At 43.7% G+C, this 27,631-nt stretch overlaps 1 protein-coding gene across 2 annotated transcripts in view; it reads left to right on the top strand.

The window, feature by feature from the left end:
- plppr3a (phospholipid phosphatase related 3a) overlaps nt 1-27,631 on the top strand; it is a 286,508-nt gene that overhangs the window by 229,252 nt on the left and 29,625 nt on the right. For both annotated transcript variants that reach the window (XM_087976208.1, XM_043720758.2), the window contains exons 3-5: nt 10,333-10,518; nt 15,989-16,115; nt 27,359-27,554. In XM_087976208.1, coding sequence (XP_087832334.1) covers nt 10,333-10,518; nt 15,989-16,115; nt 27,359-27,554 — 509 coding nt within the window. The remainder of the gene's footprint in view (nt 1-10,332; nt 10,519-15,988; nt 16,116-27,358; nt 27,555-27,631) is intronic.

Genomic DNA, 27,631 nt, shown 5'->3' with positions numbered 1-27,631 from the left:
CATCAGTACCAGTTTTTTTTTTCTCTTGGAGGCTGCTTAGATTTAAGTGCAGGCAGAATTATTCATTTTTAAACCAACTGTTCTTAGGTCCTCTCAGTTGTCGGGTCATAGAGTCATACAGCACGGAAACAGACCCTGCGGTCCAACCAGTCCATGTTGACTGTTATCCCTAGCTATAGCAGTCCCACCTGTCAGTACTTGGACCATATCCCTCCAAACATTTCTTATTTATGCTGAGAACAAAAATGCTGGAGATGACAGAGGGTCAGGCAGATGCCATGGAGCAAGCTAATGTTTCAAGTCTAGATGACTTTTTTTTTTAATCAGAGCTGATGTGAAGTGTGGAGGGGGTAGCATTCATGCAATAGTTGGGGGGGTGGGGTAAGGGGGGACTGGGTGGTGGAGTGCTGGCAGAGAAAGGATGTTGATAATGGCAGATCGATGGTATGTCTAACTGCCAAACAGAACAGAAATTTCCACTAGAAATGTGAGGGGTGAGTGGTCTTGTATTTATCCAAATGTCTTTTAAATGTTGTAAATGTACCTGCATCTGCCACTTCCTCTGGCGTTTCATTCCACATGCCAACCACTCTGTGTACAAAAAAATTGCCCCCATGTCTTTTTTAAATCGTTCTCCTCTCACCTTAAAAATATGTCTCTAATCTTGAAAACCTCCACCCGAGGGAAACTACACCTGCCATTCACCTTGTCTGTGCCCCTCATGATTTTATAAACCTCTATAAGGTCACCCCTCAACCACCTGCACTCCAGTAAAAAAAATGTCCCATCCTATCCAGGCTCTCAAACCCTCCAGTTCTAACAACATCCTGATAAACCTTTTCTGAACCCTCTCCAGCTTAATAATATCTTTCCTATAATGGGGAGATCAGAACTGGACACAGTACTCTAGAACAGACCTCATCAATGCTGGGCAACAAAAACTGACAGGACGTTTTGAGGAAATATAGAGGACATATGACTCTATGACTGTATAATGTATCCCTTATAACATGGCTAACAAGAGTGGAACAGTGAGCTGGATATTTATCTCAATGCTGTTTGTGGGAGCTTGCTTGGCATTAGTGTTTCCTCCATTACAACAGTGACACTAAACTAAACTTGTCTCGTTGGCGCTATCAAAATGCATGTTTTGTTCTTGTTTTAAGAGCCAAAACTCAGCAAATCTCAGCAGTCGGTCTGACAGTAATAAGTCCTGAAGGAGACTTGTTTAGGAAATTGCCTTTTCAGTGACAGATGAAAGGGATGATGAAAGGGATGAAGATAGGGTTAGTCAGCAGGCAATAAATAACAAAGACGATTTGAACAAAAACAAATCTTCGCAATGTTTTTGTTTAAAGCTGGGTAATGAAGTATGATATATTCAGTCCGTTTCTCAGTGGAGCTAACTTAAAAGTGTAAAACTGCTGACAGATGTTGACGTGTCAATTTTGCCACAAAATGGATTGAAATAGGAGGCTGTCAAACAGAAAGGGAGCACTGAAGCTGCAGTTAGCATCTGCTTGAATTGCAAATGTCTTCTCGGTGTATTGGTAGCATGAAACTGGGTGTTGTGACAGATCCATGTGGTAACTCAGCTGAGAGAATCTTAATGTTAATAGTAAGACACGCACATTATGTGATATGTGTAAATGTGCGCAAGGTATCTCCGGCAATGCAATCCAGTGATAACTGTAAACATATTTCAAATCTTGGACTGACCAAGCCCTCAAGTTGTGAGAGTCTGCCTAAGGGGAGGGTCTTCTTGTGAAATAATTAATACTGGGTTTAATAATTAATACTGTGTGAAAAGAGAACTATTCCTGCAATGCACAAAAAGGCCAAGAGCAGGCCCAAGGCTCTTGTTGAAGGAGTTGACAGTAAACCAGTTTTCCAGCCAATTTCTTTCAAACGCTGCCCTTAAATGCAAGAATCCAAACAGTTTCCAAAAGAGTTTTCAATTAAATGCAGGCAGGAATTTACCGCAGAGAGCTTAAATATACTATCCCTGGTGGGGTTCTGTTGATGTGCCACATTGGAAAAACCTATCATAGCTCTCATGTTAAGGGAATATCATGGTAAAGGAGAGAGGGTAGTCTGCACATCTGGTAACCCATTCCAGAAATTGTTCCTGAGCATAGAATGAGCACGGACTGGGTGGACAGAGGAACTGAACCTTCCTGTGACTGATCCTTGGATACAAATTACCATCAAAAATGTCTACACTCACACTCTGTCACACTCCAACAGTTCCTGAAATATATCCAACATTATTTTCGCTCAGGTATTATCCAGGCATCACACATGGACACACATTACAATAGCAGTAAGTCCTTTCTATGGGCATATGAGGACCCAATGACTTTTCAAAAGGATCTTCCAAAAAGAGATCTATCCTGAAAGAATAAGAACATTTGCTTCAACATTTGAATTCTTTAATGTAGTTAGAGACTTATAATCAAAATGAAAATGCTATGAGTATTACCTGTCAAGCATCTCTGGATCTGTTCCTACATTACAGGCACTATATAAATTCATTTTGTCTTTGGGAGCAATTTTGATCTACAGGATCTTTAATAGGAATAGTTACCATCGTCCCAGATGACTGCTCTCTCTCAATAGAGAGAGAGAAAGAGATAATTGGTGGTGGTCGCCGTGTGAGGGTCATCATACCTTCATAGTGACCTCAGCTGGTATAGGAATTAAACCCATGTTGTTGGTATCACTCAGCAAAGTAGATCAGCTGTTTAGCTAACCAAGCTCACCATCCCCTCAGGGGAAGCCAGAAAGGGTAAAGATTTTTTTTTCAGCCAGTTTTTAACTAGCGCTTACTGTTAATTATCTCATCACCAATATTAACAATAACAATCTTAATTTTAAATTATAGAACTAAAGAAATGCAGAAGGATTGTCCATCCTAGCAGAGCCTCAACCAACACTGAGTTAAACAGGAACCTAGATATTCACTTCATTGTTCCAAGGGGGGAGCTTGCTTGGCATAAATTAGCTATTGCAAAAATGATTACAATCCAAATATGCCTCATTAGCTGGGAAGATTGGACAATTCATTGACCTTGACTTGTCTGCAAATTGATTTTTCTTTCTCTGAATTCCTTCCATCCTCCTCCCCCCTCCGCCCCTCTGTATCTGCTCCATATTGAATGACCAGCTGAGCTTGCATGAGTACTGAATCACAGATCACATTAAAAACTCAACTTGCAGTTTGTTGGAGCAACTGCACACTGATTTATTCCATTTCACAAGCTCTGGGATTTTATTTTCATTTGTATTTCACCTCAAAGTTACAATTTTGAGATAAGTCATACTTTGGTGCATTTAAAATATTAAAAGTATATATTTTAAAAATCCTAAGATTTTCGGATGTGGAGTTCAATTTGATCCCTAACAGAGGAACATTCTCTCTCCCAGGTAGGTAGGCAGGTCCTATGAAAAATCACTTGTACTTAAATAGTAACCTGCTCAGATATGTTACAACTCAACAGTGGGATTTGAACCAGAAGCTTCAGAACTGGAGACAGGGATGATACCACAAGAACCTTAGTGTCTCCAATATGAACAGTTTCAGTGTGAAATACCTCCACAAAGTCCGGTATCCCATCATCACGTTACCCTTTATTAACACATGCATAGCACATGACACTGACCCAGCCAGCATTCAGCTGGCTCTTAGAACATAAAACATTACAGTGCAGTAGAGGCCCTATGGCCCTTGTTGTTACACCAAACTGTGAAACCCATCTAAAGCCAATCTAACCTTCACTATTCCATTATCATCCATATGTTTATCCAATGACCATTTAAATGCCCTCAAGAGTGGTGAGTCCACTACTGTTGCAGGCAGAGCATTCCACGCCCTTACTACTCTGAGAAAAGAGACTACCTCTGACATCTGTCCTATAACTATCACCCCTCAATGTTAAACTATGACCTCTTATACTAGCCATCACCATCCGAGGAAAAAAGCTCTCACTGTCCACCCTACTTAATCCTCTGATCATCTTGTGTGTCTCCATTAAGTCACCTCTTTGTCTCTAATGAAAACAGCCTCAAATCCCTCAGCCTTTCCTCATAAGACCTTCCCTCCATACCAGGCAACATCCTGGTAAATCTCCTCTGCACCCTTTTCAAAGCTTCCACATCCTTCCTAGAACGCAGTGACCAGAACTATATGCAATACTCCAAGTGCAGCTGCACAAGAGTTTTGTACAGCTACAACATGACCTCATGGCTCTGAAACTCAATTCTATCAATAAACCTCAATCCTGTCTAGTCTAGTAGCTGTATCTCAGTATAGTCCTCAACAACATTGTTTTTTTCCTGTGTGAATTCTGACTAAAAACATTCATTTAGTGCCTCTCTAATCTCTTCAAACTCCACGCACAACTTGCCACTACTGTCCTTGACTGGACCTAATCTTAGTCTAGTCATTGTTTTATTCCTGATATACCTACGCAAAGCTTTAGGGTTCTCCTTGATCCTTCCTGCCAAAAACTTTTCATGTCCCCTCCTGGCTCTTCTTAGCTCTCTCTTTAGGTCTTTCCTGGCTAACTTGTAACTCTCAAGCAACCTAGCTGAACCTTCATGCCTCATCTTAACATAAGCCTCCTTCTTCCTTGTGACAAGAGATTCAACTTCTTTGTAAACCACAGTTCCCTTGCTTGACCATTTCCTCCCTGTCTGACAGGTACGTACTTATCAAGGACACGCAGTAGCTGTTCCTTGAACAAGCTCCACATTTCAGTTGTGCCCATTCCCTGCAGTTTCCTTTCCCATCCTATGCATCTTAAATCTTGCCTAAATGCATCCTAAATCTTGCCTAATTGCATCATAATTGCCTTTCCCCCAGCTAAAACTCTTGCGCTGTGATGTATACCTATCCCTTTCCATCGCTAAAGTAAACATAACCGAATTGCGGTCACTATCACCAAAGTGCTCACCTACCTCCAAATCTAACACCTGGTAGGGTTCATTACCCCATACCAAATTGAATATGGCTTTACCCCTTGTTAGCCTGTTTACATACTGTGGCAGGAAGCCCTCCTGGACACGTTAGACAAAAACTGACCCATCTAAAATACTCAAACCATCATATTTCCAGTAAATATTTGGAAAGTTAAAGTCCCCCAAAACAACTACCCTGTCAGTCTCGCTCCTATCCGTAATCATCTTTGCTGTCCTTCCCTCTATATCTCTGGAACTATTTGGATGCCTATAGAAAACTTCCAAAATGGTGACCTCTCTTTGCCTGTTTCTAACCTCAGCCAATACTACCTCAGTAGACGAGTCCTTATCAAACATCCTGTCTGCCACCGTTACACTGTCCTTCACTAACAATGCCACATCTCCCTCTCTTTTACCATTTTCTCTATTCTCACTGAAACATCTAAATCCTGGAACCTGCAACAACCATTCCTGTCCCTGCTCTATCCATGTCTCTGAAATGGCCACACCATCAAACTCCTAGGTACCAATCCATGCTGCCAGTTCACCCACCTCATTCCAGATGCTCCTGGCGTTGAAGTAGACACATTTCAAACCACCTTCCTGCTTGCCGGTGCACTCTTGCAATCTTGAAACCTTATTCATGACCTCACTACTGTCAACTTCCTGTACACTGGAGCTACAATTTGGGTTTCCATTCCCCAGCTGAGTTAGTTTAAATCCTCCCAAAGAGCATGAGCAAATGTCCCCCCTACAGGATATTGGTACCCATCTGGTTCAGGTGTAGACCATCCCGTTTGTAGATGTCCCTCCTACCTCAGAATGAGCCCCAATTATCCAGGTGTGTGAAACCTTCCCTCCTGCACCATCCCTGTAGCCATGTGTTGAACTGCTCTCTCTCTGTCTCTCTCTCCATTCCTCACCTCGCATCTGGCATGGGTAACAAACCAGAGATAGCAGCTCTGTTTATTCTCGCTCAAGGCTTCCACCTTAGCTCCCTGAATTTCTGCCTTACATTTCCATCCCTTCTCCTATCTGTGTCATTGGTGTCTTTGTAGACCATGATTTGGGGCTGCTCCCCCTCCCCCTTAAGGATCTCGAAGACACGATCAAAGACATCATGGACCCTAGCACCTGGGAGACAACACACCAACCGCACGTCTCTCTCATTCCCATAGAATCTTCTATCTTTCCCCCTCACTATGCAGTCCCAATGACTAATGCTCTCCTCCTCTCCCCCATTCCCTTCTGAGCAACAGGAACAGACTCTGTGTCAGAGACTTGGAACCATGGCTTACCCAGCAGTATCCAAAAAGGTATACTTGTTATTGAGGGCCACAGGGGACTGAGTGAACAGAACCACGACACTCCTATTTATATCTCTCAGCCAGGACTCCTTGATTGGACCAGGGTAGCAGCCCCATTCAGGGAACTCATATTCGATAAGATCCACCTGGCTGATCTTGTTCTCATTACTACATAATGATCTCATTGAGTGGTATAAACAGGCCACAGTTCAGGATTAATTGCCACTAAATTGGTAATCTCATAATGTTCATGGAAATCCCATGGTGATACAGTAGGTGGCACTCAGGAGACCTCTGTATCAAGCCAATTTGTGGGTGGGCCACTATTCAACAATTGGTGAGCAACATGGAGAAGAGTTAACTTTATGTAGCACCAAAACCTTTGCCAATATCAGCTCTCCCCATGTTGCCGGATGTAACATTTATTGACAGGGTCTATAGAGTTATTGTGAAACCAGTGACATCATCCAACTAAGTGTGTGTCCTACAGCTAATCACAGGGCAATGGAAATATGCCAGGTGAAAACTCTGTTTTAAAAAAGTATCACCCTCAGCCATTGTAAATGAGATTTTCCAATTGTTGTTGTTCAGCATGGAGCTGCTAAGGAATACAGATCGGGAAATGGTTTTCTTTTTCATATTCAAAGAATTGAGCTTGGGATAGGCTAAAATACTCCTTCACATGTAACAGGCAGGAACACATACCCGTCCATGCCCACTATCCAGTGGCAGCCAGAGAAACTCTTTGTGTAGGGATTAGAAAGTTTCCACCCCTGGATGATGTAAGGAAGTGGCAAGATGTACTGCTGATCTGTTACTGTCACGCTGAGTTTACTCCTGTAACACCAGGATGAGGTTTGGGTCAATCAGACACTTGTGTGTCTGGGATCGAGCCAAGAATTAAAATGTACTAACACACTTGTTTCAGTGTGTCATGTTGCAGGAGGGCAGAGCTCAGATGGAGACTGAGAGCTTTATATCACTATGTCATATGCTCTGGGACACAGTGAAAACATCATCGCAAGTCCCTTAAAGCTGTAATATAAATCTGCTCTGAGACATCACACTGGATGCACAGATATATAATATAGTGTGAAAGTGAGGGGTACCCTAAACTAAAAATCTTGCTGAAGATCTAATCCAAGCCTTTGTTACCTCAAGCCTCAATTATTCAATACTGTCTTCACCAGCCTCCCAACTCCTACTCTGCATAAAGTCACATTTATTGAAAGGCAAATCAGGTCAGGACTTATACACTTAATGGTAAAGTCCTGGGGAGTGTTGCTAAACCGAGACACCTTGGAGTGCAGGTTCATTGTTCCTTGAAAGTGGGGTCTCAGGTAGATAGGATAGTGAAGATGGTGTTTAGTATGCTTTCCTTTATTGGTCAGAGCGCTGAGTATAGGAGTTGGGAAGTCATGCTGTGACTATACAGGACGTTGGTTGGGCCATTTTTGAAATATTGTGTGCAAGTCTGGTCTCTCTGCTATAGGAAGGATGTTGTGAAACTTGAAGGGATTCAGAAAAGATTTACAAGGATGTTGCCAGGGTTGGAGGGTTTGAGCTCTCAGAAGAGACTGAATAGGCTGGGGATATTTTCTCTGGAGCATCAGAAGCTGAGGGGTGACCTCAAAGAGCTTTATAAAATCTTGAGGGGCATTGATAGGGTAAATAGAGGAGGTTTTTTTCCCTGGGTTGGGGGAGTCCAGAACATGAGGACATAGGTTTAGGGTGAGAGGGGAAAGATTCAAAAGGGACCTAGGGGGCAACTTTTCATGCAGAGGGTGGTGCGTGTATGGAATGGGCTGCCAGAGGAAGTGGTGGAGGCTGGTACAATTACAACATTTAAAAGGCATCTGGATGGGAATGTGAATAGGAAGGGTTTGGAGGGATATGAGCCAAGTGCTCACAAATGGGACTAAATTAATTTAGGATATCTGGTCAGCATGGACAAGTTGGACCAAAAGGTCTGTTTCCATGATGTACATTTCTATGACCCAATGATTCTATAGCTTTATTGTCTGTGTCCAAACTCAAACCAAGGACCATTCACCCATCACTCCTGGGCTGCTGAGTTCCCCATTGTCTTCAAATCCCCCGTTGGTCTTGTCCCTTCATATTTCTCATACATCCCTTAGCCCAACAGTCCCCTGTGATATCTATGTGCCTCTTATTCTGGCTTCTATAGCTTTTAGTCGCTTTGGGTTACGCCATTGTTCCTTCAATGGCTTCAGGTACTGGCTTTGGAGTTCCAACCAAAAACTCCTCTTCCTCACAAGCTCTTGTATCTTTTTTTCAGATAATTCCTCATACCTTTCATTTTGACTGAGTATTTGAACACCTTTATAAAAATCTCTTCTGGCTCAGGTTTAATCTTTCACTGTTTTTACGTTGCTATAAAGCTCCTTGGTAATTACTACAGCCCAATTTTTATCTTTAAAATGTGTTGGGCTATTTCCTGACACTGCAGTCCTGTCTCCTGACAAGTTGAGGAGGTCTGTGGGGTGACGGGGATCGGTTACCATCTCCTGAATCTGGCCCATTGCAGGATTGGAGGCAGTCTGATGCTCAGACAATGTCTTCAAGCAACCTAGCCTTCACTTTTCTTACCCTCTCAATACTCCTACTCACCAAGCTTTCACTATGGATAAAACTCAAGAGCCCTAAACTAAAATTGGAAAGTTTTGAGATGCCCATGAAACTGTCAAAAGTTAATAAGCAACCATTTAAAAATCTTTGTTTCTTTTTAAAATCATTTTCAGGAACACATAAAACTGTCAATAAAAACAAAGCTTCTAGTCTATTTTACAACCGTCAACAAAACCTCTGGAGCTGAACACGTTACGTTATTTGAACTAATCGTCATTTCTTCCATTCCTCTAAAGACAGCACAGATTGTTTCTTTTCAATCAAAGTAGTCCCCTATCTATTCAGTTAAACATCACACAGGTGAAGGTTGAAGGAGCGACACTCCGAAAGCTAGTGTGCTTTCAATTAAACCTGTTGGACTATAACCTGGTGTTGTGTGATTTTTAACTTTGTACACTCCAGTCCAACACCGGCATCTCCAAATCATGACCCCTATCTATTCAGTTATTTCAAAGACTCAAAACATGGCTCGGCTATCAATCAATGTCAATATCAAAACAGAGAGTCCAACAGTCATTTGAAATGTAAATCCTAATAGTAGTGAATGTTGAAGAGCACTTTATTTTCTGGAGAAAATACTTAAATAATCTGAAAATCTTTCCATTTTCACAATGTTTCTCAATTCAATGGTCACTTAGTTTTTATAAAGAAAGTCCTATCATTAATCACTGCATTAAAGACATAACATAGCATACAGCATTTCATGATAACATGATGTGATCACTGTCTTGTATAGTATCTATCAGAAGGTTCTAGTCTCCAAAATAGTGTTCTCTAGTGGTTCATGACTCCTTGAGGTTCCCATCAAATGGCCCCAAGCTCCTTGGAAATCATGAGTGGTCTAAAATACCTTCCCCTGCAGTGGAGTAGGAAACGGTAGAAGTGGAAGTGAAGGTCATAAAACACAACTTCAAAAGACATGAATGGGGCTGGGATTCCTAGAAGCAGGTTCTGCCCCACGATCAATAACTCATGCCCACAATCCATTCCAACAAAAATGGGGGCTTGGAATTCATATAAGTTCCTCCATTATGAGTTACCATAAATGGTCAGAGACATCCGGTGAACTGGAACATATCAATCCATGGAAAACAGGTTATATTCAAGAGCAGCAACAGTTTTTGGGAGGATTTAGAGCTCTTCCTTGAAGAGTGGTCAGAGAATCTTTGGCATCCACCTGGCCTGAAAGATGCAAACTCTTTATCTGAAAGAATCTCCAGGAGCTTCAAGAGGGCAGCCCTCCCTCAGTATTGAACTGACATCTGTAATAAGGCTTCAACACCAAAGTTTCTTACTTGTACATTTAAGGTGCTTTTTGACCTAGTGTTGGGAGTCAAAATGAGGGAGGAGGGCTTCTGTTGATGGGATTGAACTCAGTGTTATGCTGAGCCACTAATTCTCAATGTTCATGTTGCAGCTTCCTATTGTGGCTTCATCAATTGTGACACTGTACTTCCTGGAGCTGACGGATTTGTTCAGGCCGGCCAAGGTTGGCTTTCAATGCTATGATCGTGCACTGAGCATGCCCTATGTGGAGCCTAGTGAAGAACTCATCCCCTTATTGATGCTGCTCAGCTTGGCATTCGCTGGTCCTGCTGCCTCTGTAAGTAAATTGGAGTACATTAGATTAGATTAGATTAGATTACTTACAGTGTGGAAACAGGCCCTTCGGCCCAACAAGTCCACACTGCCCTGCCGAAGCGCAACCCACCCATACCCCTACATTTGCCCCTTACCTAACACAACGGGCAATTTAGCATGGCCAATTCACCTGACCTGCACATCTTTGGACTGTGGGAGGAAACCGGAGCACCCGGAGGAAACCCACGCAGACACGGGGAGAATGTGCAAACTCCACACAGACAGTCGCCTTAGGTGGGAATTGAACCCGGGTCTCTGGCGCTGTGAGGCAGCAGTGCTAACCACTGTGCCACCGTGCTGCCCACTCAATGTGTACCATACGTTAATGACACAATGACAATAAAAGACGGGAGGATGCCACTCCTCAACAGCTTAACTCACCGCAGGTCTCATTAGCTTAATGTTTCAGTTAATCCTCCACTTCAACAGCCAGGGATGGAGGGACAGTTCCAAATTCCCACTGTCTTCAGTGTGAAGAAGTACTTCCTGACATCTCTTGGATTGGCCCCATTCTGATTTTTGAGTTATGCCCCTCATTCTGGACTTGTCCACCAGAGAAAATTATTTCTTGCCATTTAACAAATAACATAATTGAAGTCATGAATTGCTGGAAAAGCTCAGCATCTGTGGAGAGAAAGCAGAGTTAACATTTCGGGCCCAGCGACCCTCCTTCAGAATTCTGAAATGTTAACTCTGCTTTCTCTTTGCCGAGTTTTTCCAGCAATTTCTGGTTTTGTTGCTGATTTCCAGTATTCACAGTTCTTTGTTTTCTTTTTCATCTAAATCGCCTTAAGTACTATAATTGTCTTCCTCACCTCCTTATCTCCATCATACACTGGGAAACAGGAAGGATTTAGTCAATCAACTACTGTGAAGAATACAGTAACTTCTACTGTAACTTTCCACTCTTCCAGCATCTGATGTACAGCAGCGATAGTTACCTGGAATTTATTTGACCTCCTGGCCTCCTATCCTCCCTTGACCTCTTCATCTCCAACTGCCATCCTCCAAGTATTTAGATTTTTTTCCAACAGACCCAAGCTGCTTAAGTGAAGTACAGGGAGTGGAAACCTGGAAAATATAGTATTTGAATAAGAAAAATCCTTTCTAGTAATACTTCACAATCTTTTATCACTGGTCAATGCTTCAGGTAAATCTATAACAATTTACTTCACAGAGTCCCTACTGTGTGGAAGCAAGCCATTCAGCCCATTGAGTCTACAACAACCCTCTGAGAAGCATCCTTACCATCCCCTGCCCCATCCCCAATCCCTGTAACCCTGCGTTTGCCATGGCTAATCTATCTAACCTGTATATCACTGGATACTACAGGGAAATGTAGCATGGCTAATCCACCTAATCTGCATGTTTGGATTGTGGGAGAAAACAGGAGCACCTGGAGGAAACCCACGTAGATATGGGGAGAGGAATTTGGTTAGGACCAGTGAGATTTTATTCTAAAATCCAGAAAATCTCCAAATCCAGAAATGATTTGTTTTGAAGCATTCTGGAGAGGAGATGTTCCAATGTATAATCACCAGGTTAATTGGCACAATCTCACTGTCCTTGGTACCTGCTGTGAATATCTTGATGCCGATTGAGAGAGAGAGGGAGGGAGGGAGGGAGTTGTCCAGGTTACCAATATGTTTTGGAGCCTGAGGATTGTGCTGTTGAGATCTCAAAAAGTTATGAATTGAGGTAGATTTCTGGACAGCCCATTGCCCATCTCATGCGCAAAACTGAGACCAAGGAAAGATGACAGAAGCAGCTCTGTATCCAGTTTTTCACTCCTTTTCCTCCCTTGGGAGAAGTTCCCACATGGAATTTATTTGAAATTTAAATCAGCATCTCTAACAATCTGCAGCTGTTTCAAGTTGCCCAATGCTTGCAGATTGTTGTGTTTTGATTTAAAATTTATCTCTCAATACATACGGTTCTCCTCAAATCTCACTCAAGGTATTCCATTCCCTCATTCAGCCCCTAATCGTCTTTGATAATTACACAGTGCTCTGCCGCCAACGTCACCTGTCCCAATGCCGTGGGTTTGTGGAAAATGGTATTATAAATCCGTGCTTGGTGTTCTCAAGGCACAGTAATTAATGCAGCCAACAGGGATGTAGCCCTCTGGCTGACAAGATGAGATTAGTGAGAGGGGAGTGAGCTTGGGGGAAGCAATGGGGAAGTGAGGTCAAGATGAGCAAAGGAGATTCAGGGAGAGGTGAAGTCTGTGCAAGGGGAGAAAGGGAGAGGTGAGATTGATGGGGGGGGGGGAAGAGAGGGAGTGGTGGGGTCAGTGGGATGAGGAGAGAGAAGGGTGAGATCAGTAGGGGTGGATTGAAGGACGAGTGAAATCGTGGGAAGGCAAGGGAGGGGTGAGATCGGTGGAGGGGAAAGAGGGAGGGGTGAGATCATTGCAGGGGAGACGTGAGATTGATGGGGGGAGCGGTAGGGGGAGAGAGGCTGGGTTGAGATCGGTGGGGGTGGAGAGGGGTGAGATCGATGGGGGAGGGGTGAGATTCGTTGGGGGAGAGAGGGAGGGGTGAGATTGGTGGGTGAGATCGGTGGGGGGAGAGGGTTGGGATCGTGGGGGGAGGGTGAGATTGGTGGAGGGGAGGTGAGATCAGTGGGGGGGAGGGTGTGATCGGAGGGGAACAGATAGGGAGGGGTGAGATTGGTGGAGGGGAGGGGGAAGGAGTGAAATTGGTGGAGGGGAGAGGGGGAGGCGTGCGATTGGTGGGGGGAGGGGTGAGATCAGTGGGGGGAGAGAGGGAGGAGTGTGGTGGGGGGGCGAGAGAAGGAGTAGTGTGGTGGGGGGGAGAGAGAGGGAGGAGGAGTGTGGTGGAGGGGAGGGAGGGAGGGAGGAGTGTGGTGGGAGGGAGGAGTGAGATAGGTAGAGGAGAGAGGGAGGGGTGGGATTTTGGGGTGTTTGAGGGATGAGATCAGTGGCAGGAGAGACGTAGTGAGAGATTGGTGGGGGGTGCAGAGAGTGGTGTGTTTGGAGAGAAGGGGGAGAGGTGGGTGCGGGGGAGAGGTGGGTGCGGTTGAAGGGGAGAAAGAGGGATGGATGTGATCAGTTTGGGGGAGAGGATGAGTGACATTGGTTGAGGGGGGAAGGTGGGAATAGGTGAGATGGGTGAGGGGAGAGTGGGAGGGGTGAGATAGATGAGGGAGAGAGGGAAAAGATGAGATCGGTGGGGGGAGAGAGGTTATGCAGGTTCAGAGGTTAACAGCAGCATTTAAGGCGAGTGGGTCAGTGACTGAAGGTGAAAGTTAAGAGACATGTCTTCAGATAGAGTCATAGAGTCATAGAGATGTACAGCATGGAAACAGACCCTTCGGTCCAACCCATCCATGCCGACCAGATATCCCAACCCAATCTAGTCCCACCTGCCAGCACCCGGCCCATATCCCTCCAAACCCTTCCTATTCATATACCCATCCAAATGCCTCTTAAATGTTGCAATTGTACCAGCCTCCACCACATCCTCTGGCAGCTCATTCCATACACGTACCACCCTCTACATGAAAAAGTTGCCCCTTAGGTCTCTTTTATGTCTTTCCCCTCTCACGCTAAACCTATGTCCTCTAGTTCTGGCCTCCCCGACCCCAGGGAATAGGCTTTGTCTATTTACCCTATCCATGCCCCTCATATTTTTGTAAACCTCTATAAGGTCACCCCTCAGCCTCCGACGCTCCAGGGAAAACAGCCCCAGCCTGTTCAGCCTCTCCCTGTAGCTCAGATCCTCCAACTCTGGCAACATCCTTGTAAATCTTTTCTGAACCCTTTCAAGTTTCACAACATCTTTCCGATAGGAAGAAGACCAGAATTGCACGCAATATTCCAACAGTGGCCTAACCAATGTCCTGTACAGCCACAACATGACCTCCCAGCTCCTGTACTCAATACTCTGACCAATAAAGGAAAGCATACCAAACACCTTCTTCACTATCCTATCTACCTGCGACTCCACTTTCAAGGAGCTATGAACCTGCACTCCAAGGTCTCTTTGTTCAGCAACACTCCCTAGGACCTTACCATTAAGTGTATAAGTCCTGCTAAGATTTGCTTTCCCAAAATGCAGCCACCTCGCATTTATCTGAATTAAACTCCATCTGCCACTCCTCAGCCCATTGGCCCATCTGGTCCAGATCCTGTTGTAATCTGAAGTAACCCTATTCGCTGTCCACTACACCTCCAATTTTGGTGTCATCTGCAAACTTACTAACTGTACCTCTTATGCTCGCATCCAAATCATTTATGTAAATGACAAAATGTAGAGCGCCCAGCACTGATCCTTGTGGCACTCCACTGGTCACAGGCCTCTAGTCTGAAAAACAACCCTCCACCACCACCCTCTGTCTTCTACCTGTGAGCCAGTTCTGTATCCAAATGGCTAGTTCTCCCTGTATTCTGTGAGATCTAACCTTGCTAATCAGTCTCCCATGGGGAACCTTGTCGTATGCCTTACTGAAGTCCATATAGATCACATCTACTGCTCTGCCCTCATCAAACTTCTTTGTTACTTCATCAAAAAATTCAATCAAGTTTGTGAGACATGATTTCCCACGCACAAAGCCATCTTGACTATCCCTAATCAGTCCGTGCCTTTCCAAATACATGTACATCCTGTCCCTCAGGATTCCCTCCAACAACTTGCCCACCACCGAGGTCAGGCTCACTGGTCTATAGTTCCCTGGCTTGTCCTTACCACTCTTCTTAAACAGTGGCACCACGTTTGCCAACCTCCAGTCTTCCGGCACCTCACCTGTGACTATCGATGATACAAATATCTCAGCAAGAGGCCCAGCAATCACTTCTCTAGTTTCCCACAGAGTTCTCGGGTACACCTGATCAGGTCCTGGGGATTTATCCACCTTTAACCGTTTCAAGACATCCAGCACTTCCTCCTCTGTAATATGGACATTTTGCAAGATGTCACCATCTATTTCCCTACAGTCTATATCTTCCATATCCTTTTCCACAGTAAATACTGATGCAAAATATTCATTTAGTATCTCCCCCATTTTCTGTGACTCCACACAAAGGCCGCCTTGCTGATCTTTGAGGGGCCCTATTTTCTCCCTAGTTACCCTTTTGTCCTTAATATATTTGTAAAACCCCTTTGGATTCTCCTTAATTCTATTTGCTAAGCTATCTCATGTCCATTTTTTGCCCTCCTGATGTCTCTCTTAAGTAAAAAAAAAGGTGGGTGTGGCTCCACTGGAATTCTGGTCAGCTTTAGACTCTTGCTATTCCTCACTGGATCTAAACCGGAAGCTGCAAAAACTCCTGGGTGAATGACAAGCAGGGGGGAGTTTAAATTGCAATCAGAGATGGGTGCACCATCTCCCAAACCGATTGGAAGATCTGGAGCTTTAGCAGCTTTAACCTTTCATTGGACACCCGCTATGTGTGGTTTGCTTCTTTCCAGATTATGATTGGAGAAGGGATCGTCTATTGTTGTCAATCAAAGCTGAAGAATAAAGGTTCTGAAGGCAGCATTAATGCAGGAGGCTGCAACTTCAACTCCTTCCTCAGGCGGACTGTAAGGTTTGTTGGTAGGTTCAGTAAAACTGTGCACACCATTCGGGAAGTTATTTAATAGGAATGTAAAACATTAGTAGACAAAGGAAGGCCACAGTCCAGCTAATTCACCTTCCACCATCTTGGTAATCACATGGTCTGTGACTATGGGGTTATTTACTCATCATCATGTAGTTAATCTCTGTCTCATGACTAACAGCAAATCCACTGGTGTACAGAATAGGCACTAAGACCAGACCTTGGGTTTAAGTCCCACCTACTCCCGAGGTGTGTAATAACATCTCTGAACAGGTTGGTTAGAAAATACCTAAACACTGGGACTCCCTGCTCTTCCATGCTACCACTTTGAGAAGGAAATAAGGCAAATGAAGTCTCCACCATTAGCCAGTCAAGGAGACTTGAGAGTGAAACAGAATGTAACTGTGAGGTCTGATACTGGATCTCTGCCTGGACACTTGTCGGGGATCACAAGGAACAGTCCAAGCAGTCTCTAGGAACTGCTCCTATATTGCTATGTCCCTCTGAAAATCTCAAAGGAAGATCAAGAAAGCCACTGAGTGTGGTGAAGAGTTTTTGGGAATCATGCACCCACAATCCATGTTAGCAAGGGATCCTCGTTTAGGTTCCATGAGATCCTTGCTGCAATACATGAGGTGGAGAGTGCACCAGTAACTCGCTTCAGGGAATAGTGATGAAGGGAGGTGAATGAGTCAAGAATTATTTATCACTGGGAGGAATGATGAAGCAAAATGGAGAGTGGATTCAGTGGTTGTAATGGGTGATGCCTCTGCTGGCAACAGTACCGATGTTAGACGAGTGTCTGTCAGCATTAGAGAGACGATTCCTTTACCTTTGATTTGCAAATATTCAGTCAAAGTGCCTTAAGAAGAACTCTACCCTGCAATAGCACCATTTACCTAGAAAATCTCTTAGTTTACTGTGTTCCTATGTTCTCAATTTGCCCATATAGCTGTGCAAAGTAGGCCAATCCCTAACACCAACCAGCACAGGATATGACTTCAGTGCTGTAAAGCATGGCATTGTGATATGGGTGGTTCCATCCTGTTAGCTCAGAACTCAGTGTGTCAGAGATAATAATCAAATATACCAGCAACAATGTGGAGGTGCTAGTGTTGAACTAGGGCAGACAAAGTCAAAAATCGCACGACACCAGGTTATAGTCCAACAAATTCAAATAAACCTGTCAGACTATAACTCGGTGTCATGGGATTTTTGACCTTATACCTGTAATGACAGACTGATTCACCCAGCCTGTCATATTCACCATGCCTCATGTCCGACAGTGGCTGCATCTTCCTGCGATGGGCAGGAAGCCTTGAAGCCACCTGACATGAGATTCTGTCATTTTAATTCAGGTCCTACCTCCCAGCCCAATACTGAGATAGAAAACAATTTAACCCATTAATTCCATACTCCAACCAAACCCCTGCTTGAGACAGCCAGGAAAAGTAGGTAAAGTAGGCTAGTTCTGCGATTACTGTTCCCTGTAAAAAGCATCACAACCTGATAATCTATCCCAGATCTGGTCAGGAAATCATGACTCCCTCATCCTCTCTAACCTGCTCAATTGGAACAAACTATCTACAATAACCTAACCTTCATCATCTCAATTAAGCTACCACTAAGATAGGCTATTAATAGGGTGACACGTGTATTGTCACTGCTGACCCTCTTCCAATACCCTGTCCAGAGAAGGAGTTGTTCAATGTAGTACACTGCCATCTATCCTACTTTGTGTTTCTTTTGTTTAAGGCTTGTCTAATGATTGATGGTAAAAGAGATATCACCACAGAGTGAGGCACTATTCTTCGATAACAAGATGGTTATTGCATTATAGCTTTAAAAACAACTTCATTACAAATCAGGCATGATTACCAGGACTGCTGGTTGCTGTAGAGAATATTTCCGCACCCTCTAGACTGTGTGTGACATCAACGCCATGGACAAAGTAAATGTAACTTCAACATGACTCTTTCAGAACCATTACTTTATACCATATCAATGAAAATTTAATATCATCCTACTAACTCCCACAGGTAACTGTGCTACGCTTCCTCAAAGCCAGATTTCTGGAAGAGCCCCACTTAAATTTTACAGTTTCTGTCTCAGTTATGTAAATTCTGGCATTACAGTTATCAATACCAGTGTTTCTTTCTCCTTTCTCCCCAGTTGAGGAATTCCTGTGGTGAATGACCAAGTCCATCAATTTCTCACAGTCCTCCTGTCCCATCTTGCCCATCCTACCTTTCCCATATTGGGCTACCTCCCTGCTGACTGCCTTCGAACACTCTCAATATCATGATGTGCCCATCTTAAGTTATACATACATCAGGCACTAATCGGTTTAGTCACAAAGCTACACTGAGCAACACATGGACGTACCAGGCTTCTTAACGAATTATTCCCGGGGGTTAATCTAAAGGTATCGTTCACCACCCGAGCACTCAGCTGGAATTTTCTTTCATATGGTAGAACATAGAACATAACAGTGCATTACAGGCCCTTCAGCCCTCGATGTTGCATCAACCTGGGGAACCAAACTGAAGCCCATCAAACCTAAACTATTCCATTTTCATCCATATTTTAATCCAATGACTATTTAAGTGCTCTTAACGTTGGCGAGTCTACTACTGTTGCAGGCAGGGTATTCCATGCCCCTTACTACACTCTGACCTATATCTATCACCCCTCACCATCTAAGGAAAAAGATTCTCACTGTCCACCCAATCTAATCCTCTGATTATTGACATTAAGTCACTTCTCAATCTTCTTCTCTCTAATGAAAACAGCCTCAAATCCTTCAGCCTTTCCTCAAAAGACCTTCCCTTCATAACAGGCAACATCCCAGTAAATCTCCTCTGAACCCTTTCCAAAGCTTCCACATCCTTCCTATAATGCGGTGACCATAACTGTAAGCAGTACTCCAGGTGCAGCCTTACCAGTGTCTTGTACAGCTGAAGCTTGATCTCGTGGTTCCGAAACTCAACCCTTCTACCAATAAAAGCCAATACACCATATGCCTTCTTAACAACCCTATCAACCTAGGTGGCAAGGGTCTATGTACATGGACACCAAGATCTCTCTGCTCATCTACACTACCAAGAATTTTACCATTAGCCCAGTGCTCTGTATTCCTGTGTATTCACTTCCAAACTGAATCACCTCACACTTTTCCGCATTAAACTCCATTTGCCACCTGTCAGCCCAGCTCTGCAGCTTATCTATGTCCCTCTGTAACCTGCAACATCCTTCGGCACTATCCAAACTCCACCGGCCTTAATGTCATCCCCAAATTTACTAACCCATCCTTCTACGCTCTCATCCATGGCATTTATAAAAATGACAAACAGCAGTGGACCCAGAACAGATCCTTGTGGTAAACCACTAGTAACTGAACTCCAGGATGAGCATTTCCCATCAACTACCACCCTCTGTCTTCTTTTAGCTAGCCAATTTCTGATCTGATCAATCCTATTTGATTAGCCAAGACAGCAGATAATGCTGGAAACACCCTTCGGATCAGAATTAGCAAGAATTACTTCAACCCTAAGTTGACATTTTAGATTTTTCCCACTTTAAATGAATCAGTGTTGATTAAGGATGCCTTCACTATTCTACATTAGAATACTGCAACTGAATATTGTGATTATATCATTGTACTATTTCATTTGCATTTAAGGTGAGTGAGGGAACATTCAAAAGAGATTTGAGAGGGAAGGTTTTTTACATAGTGTTCAGAGTGTAGATCACACTGCTAGGGATGGTGATGGAGGCAGAGATGATAGGAGCGTTTAATAAGGGTCTTTCAGATAAGCACATGAAAATGCAAGGAATGGAAGGATATGGACCAATGGCAGGCAGAAGGGATTTAGTTTGGTATAACATTGCGGGTCAAAGGGCCTGTTCCTGTGCTATAACTTACTACGCTCTAATACCTGAATGCTTGAGATTGGTGACTAATAATTTTCAGTTTGGATGTTTAAACCTGTGGGCTTGCCTTGGTTCATGCAGGTTGAGGACCCTTGGTCCATTTTGACCCCTTTTATCCATAACACTCTCATAAGGTGCTTTTCAGATACCGCTAATAATGACTGACCATGATTAGGGTTAACCCTGACCCCCTCTGCCATTTCTGAGGCAGACGAGAGTCAGTTGACATCTTATTCCACATGAATGAGTATATCATTTCGGCTGTCGCTGAGACTGTGGTGCTTTTTGCTGAATGCAACCGAGAGAGGGATCAAAGATGTCCCCTGGTTCTGTTGGGTAAGACACTCTTGGTGTCCTGGCCAAACTATACCCTTCAAACACAATCAAATTATCTTGTCATTGTCTCGTTGCTCTTTGTGTCATCTTGCTGAAGGAGACCATTCAACTCATTATGTTGTCCAACCAAGCATCATTACCTGCATTTTTTACATGCCTTTGCATGCTATTCTATACAAATAACCATCCAATGCCCTCATAACTGTGTCAAGTGAACCTGTCTCTACCACATTTCCAGGCAGTGCATTCCATACTCACAATGTAAAAATGATTTTTCTCTCACATCAATCTTTGCTTCTTTTGCAAATCCCTTTAAATCTATTATCCCTCATTCGTCGAGTCATAAAATCATAGAGATATACAGCAGGGGAATAGACCCTTTAGTCCAACTAATCTATGCTAACCAGATATCCTAAACTAACCTTTGGGCGGCACGGTGGCACAGTGGTTAGCACTGCTGCTTCACAGCGCCAGAGACCTGGGTTCAATTCCCACCTCAGGTGACTGACTGTGTGGAGTTTGCACGTTCTCCCCGTGTCTGTGTGGATTTCCTCCGGGTGCTCCGGTTTCCTCCCACAGTCCAAAAGATGTGCAGGTCAGGTGAATTGGCCATGCTAAATTGCCCGTAGTGTACGGGGTAAATGTAGGGGTATGGGTGGGTTGCGCTTCGGCGGGGCGGTGTGGACTTGTTGGGCCAAAGGGCCTGTTTCCACACTGTAAGTAATCTAATCTAATCTAATCTAACCTAATCCCATTTGCCAGCACTTGGCCCATATCCCTCTAAACCCTTCCTATTCATAGATGCCTTTTAAATGTTGTAATTGCCCCAGCCTCCACCACTTCTTCTGGCAGCTCATTCCTTACATGCACCACCCTCTGAATGAAAGAGTTGCCCCTTAGGTTCCTTTTAAATATTTGCCCTCTCACTCTAACCCTATGCCCTCTAATTCTGAACTCACCCACCCCAGAAGAAAGACGTAGTCTATTTATCCTACCCATGCCCCTCATTATACTTGTTACTTTGCAAACAAGAACAGCTTTCTCTATTTACTCTATCCAGCTCACTCATGACTGTGAAAACCTCTATCTAATCTCTGGTCAGCCATCTTCTCTCCATGGAGAACAGTCCCAACCTCTTCAATCTATCCATTGAACTGAAGTTTCTCATTCCTGCAACCTTTCTTGGAAATCTCTTCTACACTCTCTCCAAACATTCGTAGCTTTCCTATAATGTGGCGCCACAACTGGACACAATACTCCAGCTGAAGTCTAATGTGTAACTTGCACAAGTTCAAGATCACTTCCCTGCTCTTCTATTCTATGCCCCTATCAATAAAGTCAAAGAAAATCAACAGAGACCACACTTCTGAAATGCTTCATCAGATACAAAACTACCTTGGTCCATAGAAGACCGACAGTTAAAGTGGAAGAATGCTTCTCTGACTGAAGATGTGTGACTAGTGAAGTTCCACAGGAATCAGATCAAGATTGTGGGAGCTGTGGATAGTGAGGAGGATTGCCAGGAGATACAGTAGGATATAGATAGGCTGGAGACTTGGGCGGAGAAATAGCAGGGAGAGTTGAATCCAGACAAATGCAAAGAAATGCATTTTGGAAGATCATTTGCAGGAGAGAGGCATACAGTAAATGGCAAACCCTTAGTAGCATCAACATAGGTACACAGATCCACAGTTCTCTGAAAGTGGCAACCCAAGTGAATAAGGTGGTCAAGAAGGCATATAGTATACTTGCCTTCATTGGTCAGGGCATAGAGTATAAAAATTGGCAAAACATGTTATAGCTGTATAGAATCTCAGTCAGGCCACATTTGGAATATTGTGCACACTTTCTGGTCGCCACACTATCAGAAGCATGTGGAGGTTTTGGTGAGGGTACAGAAACTGTTTACCAAGGTGTTGCCTGGTTTGGAGGGTGTTTGCTATGAGGTGAGATTGGACAAACTAGGTTTGTATTCATGTGAATGTCAAAGTTGGCCAGTGGGCAGGGGGCGGTGGGGTGTTGCTGATAGGTGTTTACTAAGCTATGAGAGACACGGATAGAATGGATAGTTGGAGGCTTTTTCCCAGGTAGAAATGCCAATTACTGGGGCACATAGCTTTAAGGTAAAAGGGGAAAAGTTTAAAAGAGATCTGACAGACAACGTTTTTACACAGAGGGTGACAAGTGCCTGGAACTTGCTGCCAGAGAAGATGGTGGAAGCAAATTCAAGAGCAACATTTAAGAGGCATCTTAGCAGGTACATGAATAGGCAGGAAATAAAGGATACAGACCACATGGAGGCAAAGGGTTTTCAATTCGGAAAGGCATCATGTGTCAGTGCAGTCCTGATGGCCTGAAAGGCCTGGTCCTGTGTTGTACTGTTTTTTGTAATTGTTTGCTCTTTGATGCAACTTGAATTTGTATAGCGATTTCACAACCCCAGGTCCTCCTCAAGCACTTTCTATCTCACAAAATACTTTTGAAATGTAGGCATTGGAGAAGCAGTCAACTCAGGCATGGTACATTCCCACAAGCAACCAAAAACAATAAGCTAACAAAAAAATTTGGCAGAGAATCTTTCTTTTACAAATGTTCATTGAGAGATATAAATATTGGTAGGAGACAGGGAAGAGCTCTCCTGCTCTTTTCAAACAGGACCATGGGATCTTCCGCTTCAGTCGAAAAGATTTCACATCTCAGCTGAAAGACAGCAATGTAGCACTCCCTCAGTAATCCACTGTGCAGAGTCAACCTAGAATTCATGGTTAGCCTCTTGGGTGAGATTGAAATCAGAATGTTTTAATTTAAAGGCGAGAATGTTATCATTAGACCATAGCTGATTTCTAACATGTGGTTGCGTTAAACTGATTGAAGAATATTAATTCCATGGCCTCTGAAGAAACTTTTTCTTAATAAAAAGTGAGAACAGAATGAAGTTTCAGCTGAAGTAGAAAATTGAAATGAGCTTTGAAATTTCCAACAGTGGATTTCATTTGGGTTGGTTTTTAGCAGTCAGTCCAATCTCAATGTGGTTCCAGTCTCTGATATAAAAATGTTGTTGTCGGCTTTGATTCTGCATCAATAATTAATTTGAACGCTAACATCTGCTTCCTTGCACTGCACTTCAAAGAAAGTTTTTACTTTTTTGAACTCATCGCCATCTGGGTGTTTCCTCCAGAGACCTCCTGCTACTTAGTTGCTTCTATGAGGACTTCTCCCAGCTGTCAGAAACAGATAAACAGCGTTGAACCTGCAAAAACATTGTTGAAAAAGGTAGCGAGTGCATTGCGCTGCTTCCTGTTTGTTGTTGTAGCTTCGTCTCTCTTCAGTGCCCAGAGTTTAGAACAACAACAGGATTCTCTGGAGGTTGCCAAATCCTGAAGGGAAACACATTCTGACAGGGTTTAATTTACATCTCACCATGATGAGCCTGTAGCTCTCAATTCAGTATTAACTAACCATTCATTTTGTGGGTAATTGCTATGTTGAGCGTGCCACAAGAACACAAGGAGCTACAAGTCAGAGTAATCAATTGCACCTCTTAGGCCTGCCCACCATTCAATAAGATGCTGCGGCTGTTTTCCCTGGAGTATCGGAGGCTGAGGGGTGACCTTATAGGGATTTATAAAATCATGAGAGACATGAATAGGATGAATAGACAAAGTCTTTTCTCTGGAGTGTGGGAGTTCAGAACTAGAGAGCATAGGTTTAAGGTGAGAGGGGAAAGATTTTAAACAGACAACCTTTTCACACAGAGGGTGGTGTGTATGGAATGAGCTGCCAGAGGAAGTGATGGAGGCTAGGACAATTACAACATTTAAAAGGCATCTGGATGGGTATATGAATAGGAAGGGTGTAGAGGGATATGGGCTGGGTGCTGGCAGGTGGGACTAGATGAGTTTAGGATATCTGGTCGGCATGGATGAGTTAGACCAAAGGGTCTGTTTTGGTGATGTATATCTCTGTGACTCTATGACTCTAAGATCATGGGTGATCTAGTTGCAGCCGAAACTCCGAAACATGCTTAACTTTCCCAGTCTGTTGTCTCAACCTCTTCCTCAGACAAATGAACAGAGGAACAGCCCTTCAAGCCTGTTCCACCATTCAATGAGATTGTTGCTTATCTGTGGCCAAACTCCGTACACCTGTCCTTGGTCCATATCCTTCTGTATTTGTGCTTCCCAAAAATAATTTTATGTCAGTTTTAAAATTAATAACTAATCTCATATTCACTGCCATTTGTGAATAGAGCTCTAACCACTGTGTGTAGAAATGCTTCCTAATATCTCTCCTGAATGGTTTGGCACTAATTCCCAGATTATGACCTAGTTCTTGAATCCCCAACAGTGGAAATAGTTTATCTTTATCTACTCTGTCTTTTCCTGTTAATACCCATAGAATCCCCTACAGTGTTGAAACAGGCCATTCAGCCCAGTGAGGCCACACCGAGCCTCTGAAGAGCATCCCACTCAGACCTATCCCCCTACACTATCTCTGTAATGCTGCAATTCCTGTGGCTACCACATATGACTTACAAATCCATGAATACTATGGGTGATTTAGCCTGACTAATCCACCTAGCCTGCACATGTTTGGACACTGGGCATATCCTGACAATTTGAATACCTACTACAAATCAGAGGTGAACTAATTCAACAAAAGCCAAAGAATTCAATCTGTGACTTTCCTGGGTCAACATTGATGTCTTCACTAACAATGAAGCAGGCTGTAATGTTGGACAGTGAGGCCTACTGCATCCTCATCGTCTTGTGCTGAATTTGATCCCCATCTTTTCATGATTATTGCTTCCTCTGTCCCCACCTACAGCAGGCAAAGAATAATGGGTAGGCAGGTGCTTGACCCTTACTGCCTCTGTTCCTATGCCTGCTTGGTGCTGTGTGGCTGCAGTCCCAGGCTAGTGATTGAAATGGTCTTCAATATATCTAAAGGAAGCATGTTCTAAAACTTGAAAAGGCTCAGAAATGATTTACAAGGATGTTGCCAGAGCTTGATGGTTTGAGTTATAGGGAAAGGCTGAATAGGCTGGGGATAGAGAACACAGAAAATAGAACATAGAACATTACAGCGCATTACAGGCCCTTTGGCCCGCAATGTTGCGACGACCTGTGAAACCAACCTGAAGCCCATCCAAACTAAACTATTCCATTTTCATCCGTATGTCTATCCAATGACCATTTAAATGCCCTTAAATTTGGCGAGTATACTACTATTGCAGGCAGGGCATTCCACACGCTTACTATTCTCTGAGTAAAGAAACTATCCTTGACTTCTGTCCAATATCTATTGCCCCTCAGTTTAAGGCTATGTCCCCTCGTGCTGGCAATCACCATTCATGGAGAAAAACTCTCACAGTCCACCCAATCTAACCCTCTGATCATCTTATATGTCTCAATAAAGTCACTGCTCAACCTTCTTCTCTCTAATGAAAACAGTCTCAAGTCCCTCAGCCTCTCCTCATAAGACCTTCCCTCCATACCAGGCAATATCTTCGTAAATCTTCCCTGGGGCAAGTACCCTTTCCAAAGCTTCCACATCCTTCCTATAATGCAGTGATCAGAACTGTACACAATACTCCAAATGCAGCCACACCGGAGTTTTGTACAACTGCAGCATGACCTCATGGTTCTGAAACTCAATCCCTTTACCAATAAAAGCTAAGACACCTATGCTTTCTTAACACCCCTGTCAACCTCAGTGGCAACTTTCAGGGACACCAAGTTGCTCATCTACACTACCAAGAATCTTACCATTAGCTCAGTACTCTGTATTCCTGTTGCTCCTTCCAAAGTGAATCACCTCACACTTTGCCACATTAAACTCCATTTTCCACCTCTCAGCACAGCTCTGCAGCTTATCTATTGTCACTCTATAACCTGCAACATCCTTCAGCACTATCCACAACCCCACCGACCTTAGTGTTATCCCCAAATTTATTAAATCATCCTTCCACTCCTTCATCCAGATCATTTATAAAAATGACTAACAGCACTGGCCCCAAAACAGATCCTGTGGTACACCACTAGTGACTGAACTCCACAATGAACATCTTCCCTCAATCACCACCCTCTGTCTTCTTTCAGCAAGCCAATTTCTGATCCAAACCACCAAATCGCCCTCAATCCCATGCCTCCATATTTTATGCAATAGCCTTCTCTGGGGAACCTTATCAAATGCTTTACTGAAATCCATAGACACCAAATCACCTGCTTTACTCTCAAACAACTGTTTGGTCACCTTCTCAAAGAATAATTTTCCCTGGAACATTGGAGGCTGAGGGGTGACCTTATAGAGGTTTATAAAATCATGAGAGGCATGGATAAGGTAAATAGACAAGGTCTTTTCCCTGGGGCAGGGGAGTTCTGAATTAGAGGGCATAGGTTTAGGATGAAAGGGGAAAGATATAAAAGGGACCTAAGGGGTAACTCTTTCATGCAGAGGGTAGTGTGTGTATAGAATGAGCTACCAGAGGAATAGGTGGAGGCTGGTACAACTACAACACATAAAAGGCATCTGGATGGGTTTATGAATAGGAAGAGTTTAGAGGGATATGAGCGAAGTGCTGGCAAATGGGACTAGATTAATTTAGGGTATCTGGTCAACATGGATGAGTTGGACAGGAGGGTCTGTTCCCCTGCTGTACATCTCTATGACTCCATACTTCGAGAGGGTCTTCAATAGAAGCCGTTCAGCTGTCAGGCCATGATCTTGCCTGAGGCCTTATGTTTTCATGGCTTTTCTGTATTTTTAATTATGGTAGTTATCCAATCATCCAGCTGTTGAGTCAGATCTCAAGGGCATATTTGGTGAGATCACTCTTGCTGGCAGACAATTATCTTTGACCCATGACTGAATGAAGGAAGCGTCAGGGCAGGCTAAACAATGTTTACTTGTTGAAGGGAGTGTGGTCAAACTTGGTGTCTCTGATCTTCTTTCCCATTTGGCTTTGCAGGCGTGCACGTTTTTGGACTATGTGCCACAGCCCTGGTGACTGACATTATTCAGCTGGCAACTGGCTACCATGCCCCCTTCTTTCTCACCGTGTGCAAGCCCAACTATACGCTTCATGGCATCTCGTGCGATAATAACCCATACATCACAAAGGATATCTGCTCTGGCTCAGACCATCATGCCATCATGTCTGCGAGGTAACCTGGTTATGTTCAGTCGTCAGATTTAGGCACTGCTATTGCCTATCTCATGGAGGTCTTGTGAGTGGTTTCTC

The sequence above is a fragment of the Chiloscyllium plagiosum genome, unplaced genomic scaffold, assembly GCF_037043375.1.
Source record: "Chiloscyllium plagiosum isolate Xiang-an unplaced genomic scaffold, Cpla_swu_hap1 HiC_scaffold_28, whole genome shotgun sequence".
Lineage (NCBI taxonomy): Eukaryota > Metazoa > Chordata > Chondrichthyes > Orectolobiformes > Hemiscylliidae > Chiloscyllium > Chiloscyllium plagiosum.
Note: the sequence above shows the minus strand (reverse complement) of the source record. Positions and strands in the feature narration are given on the sequence as shown.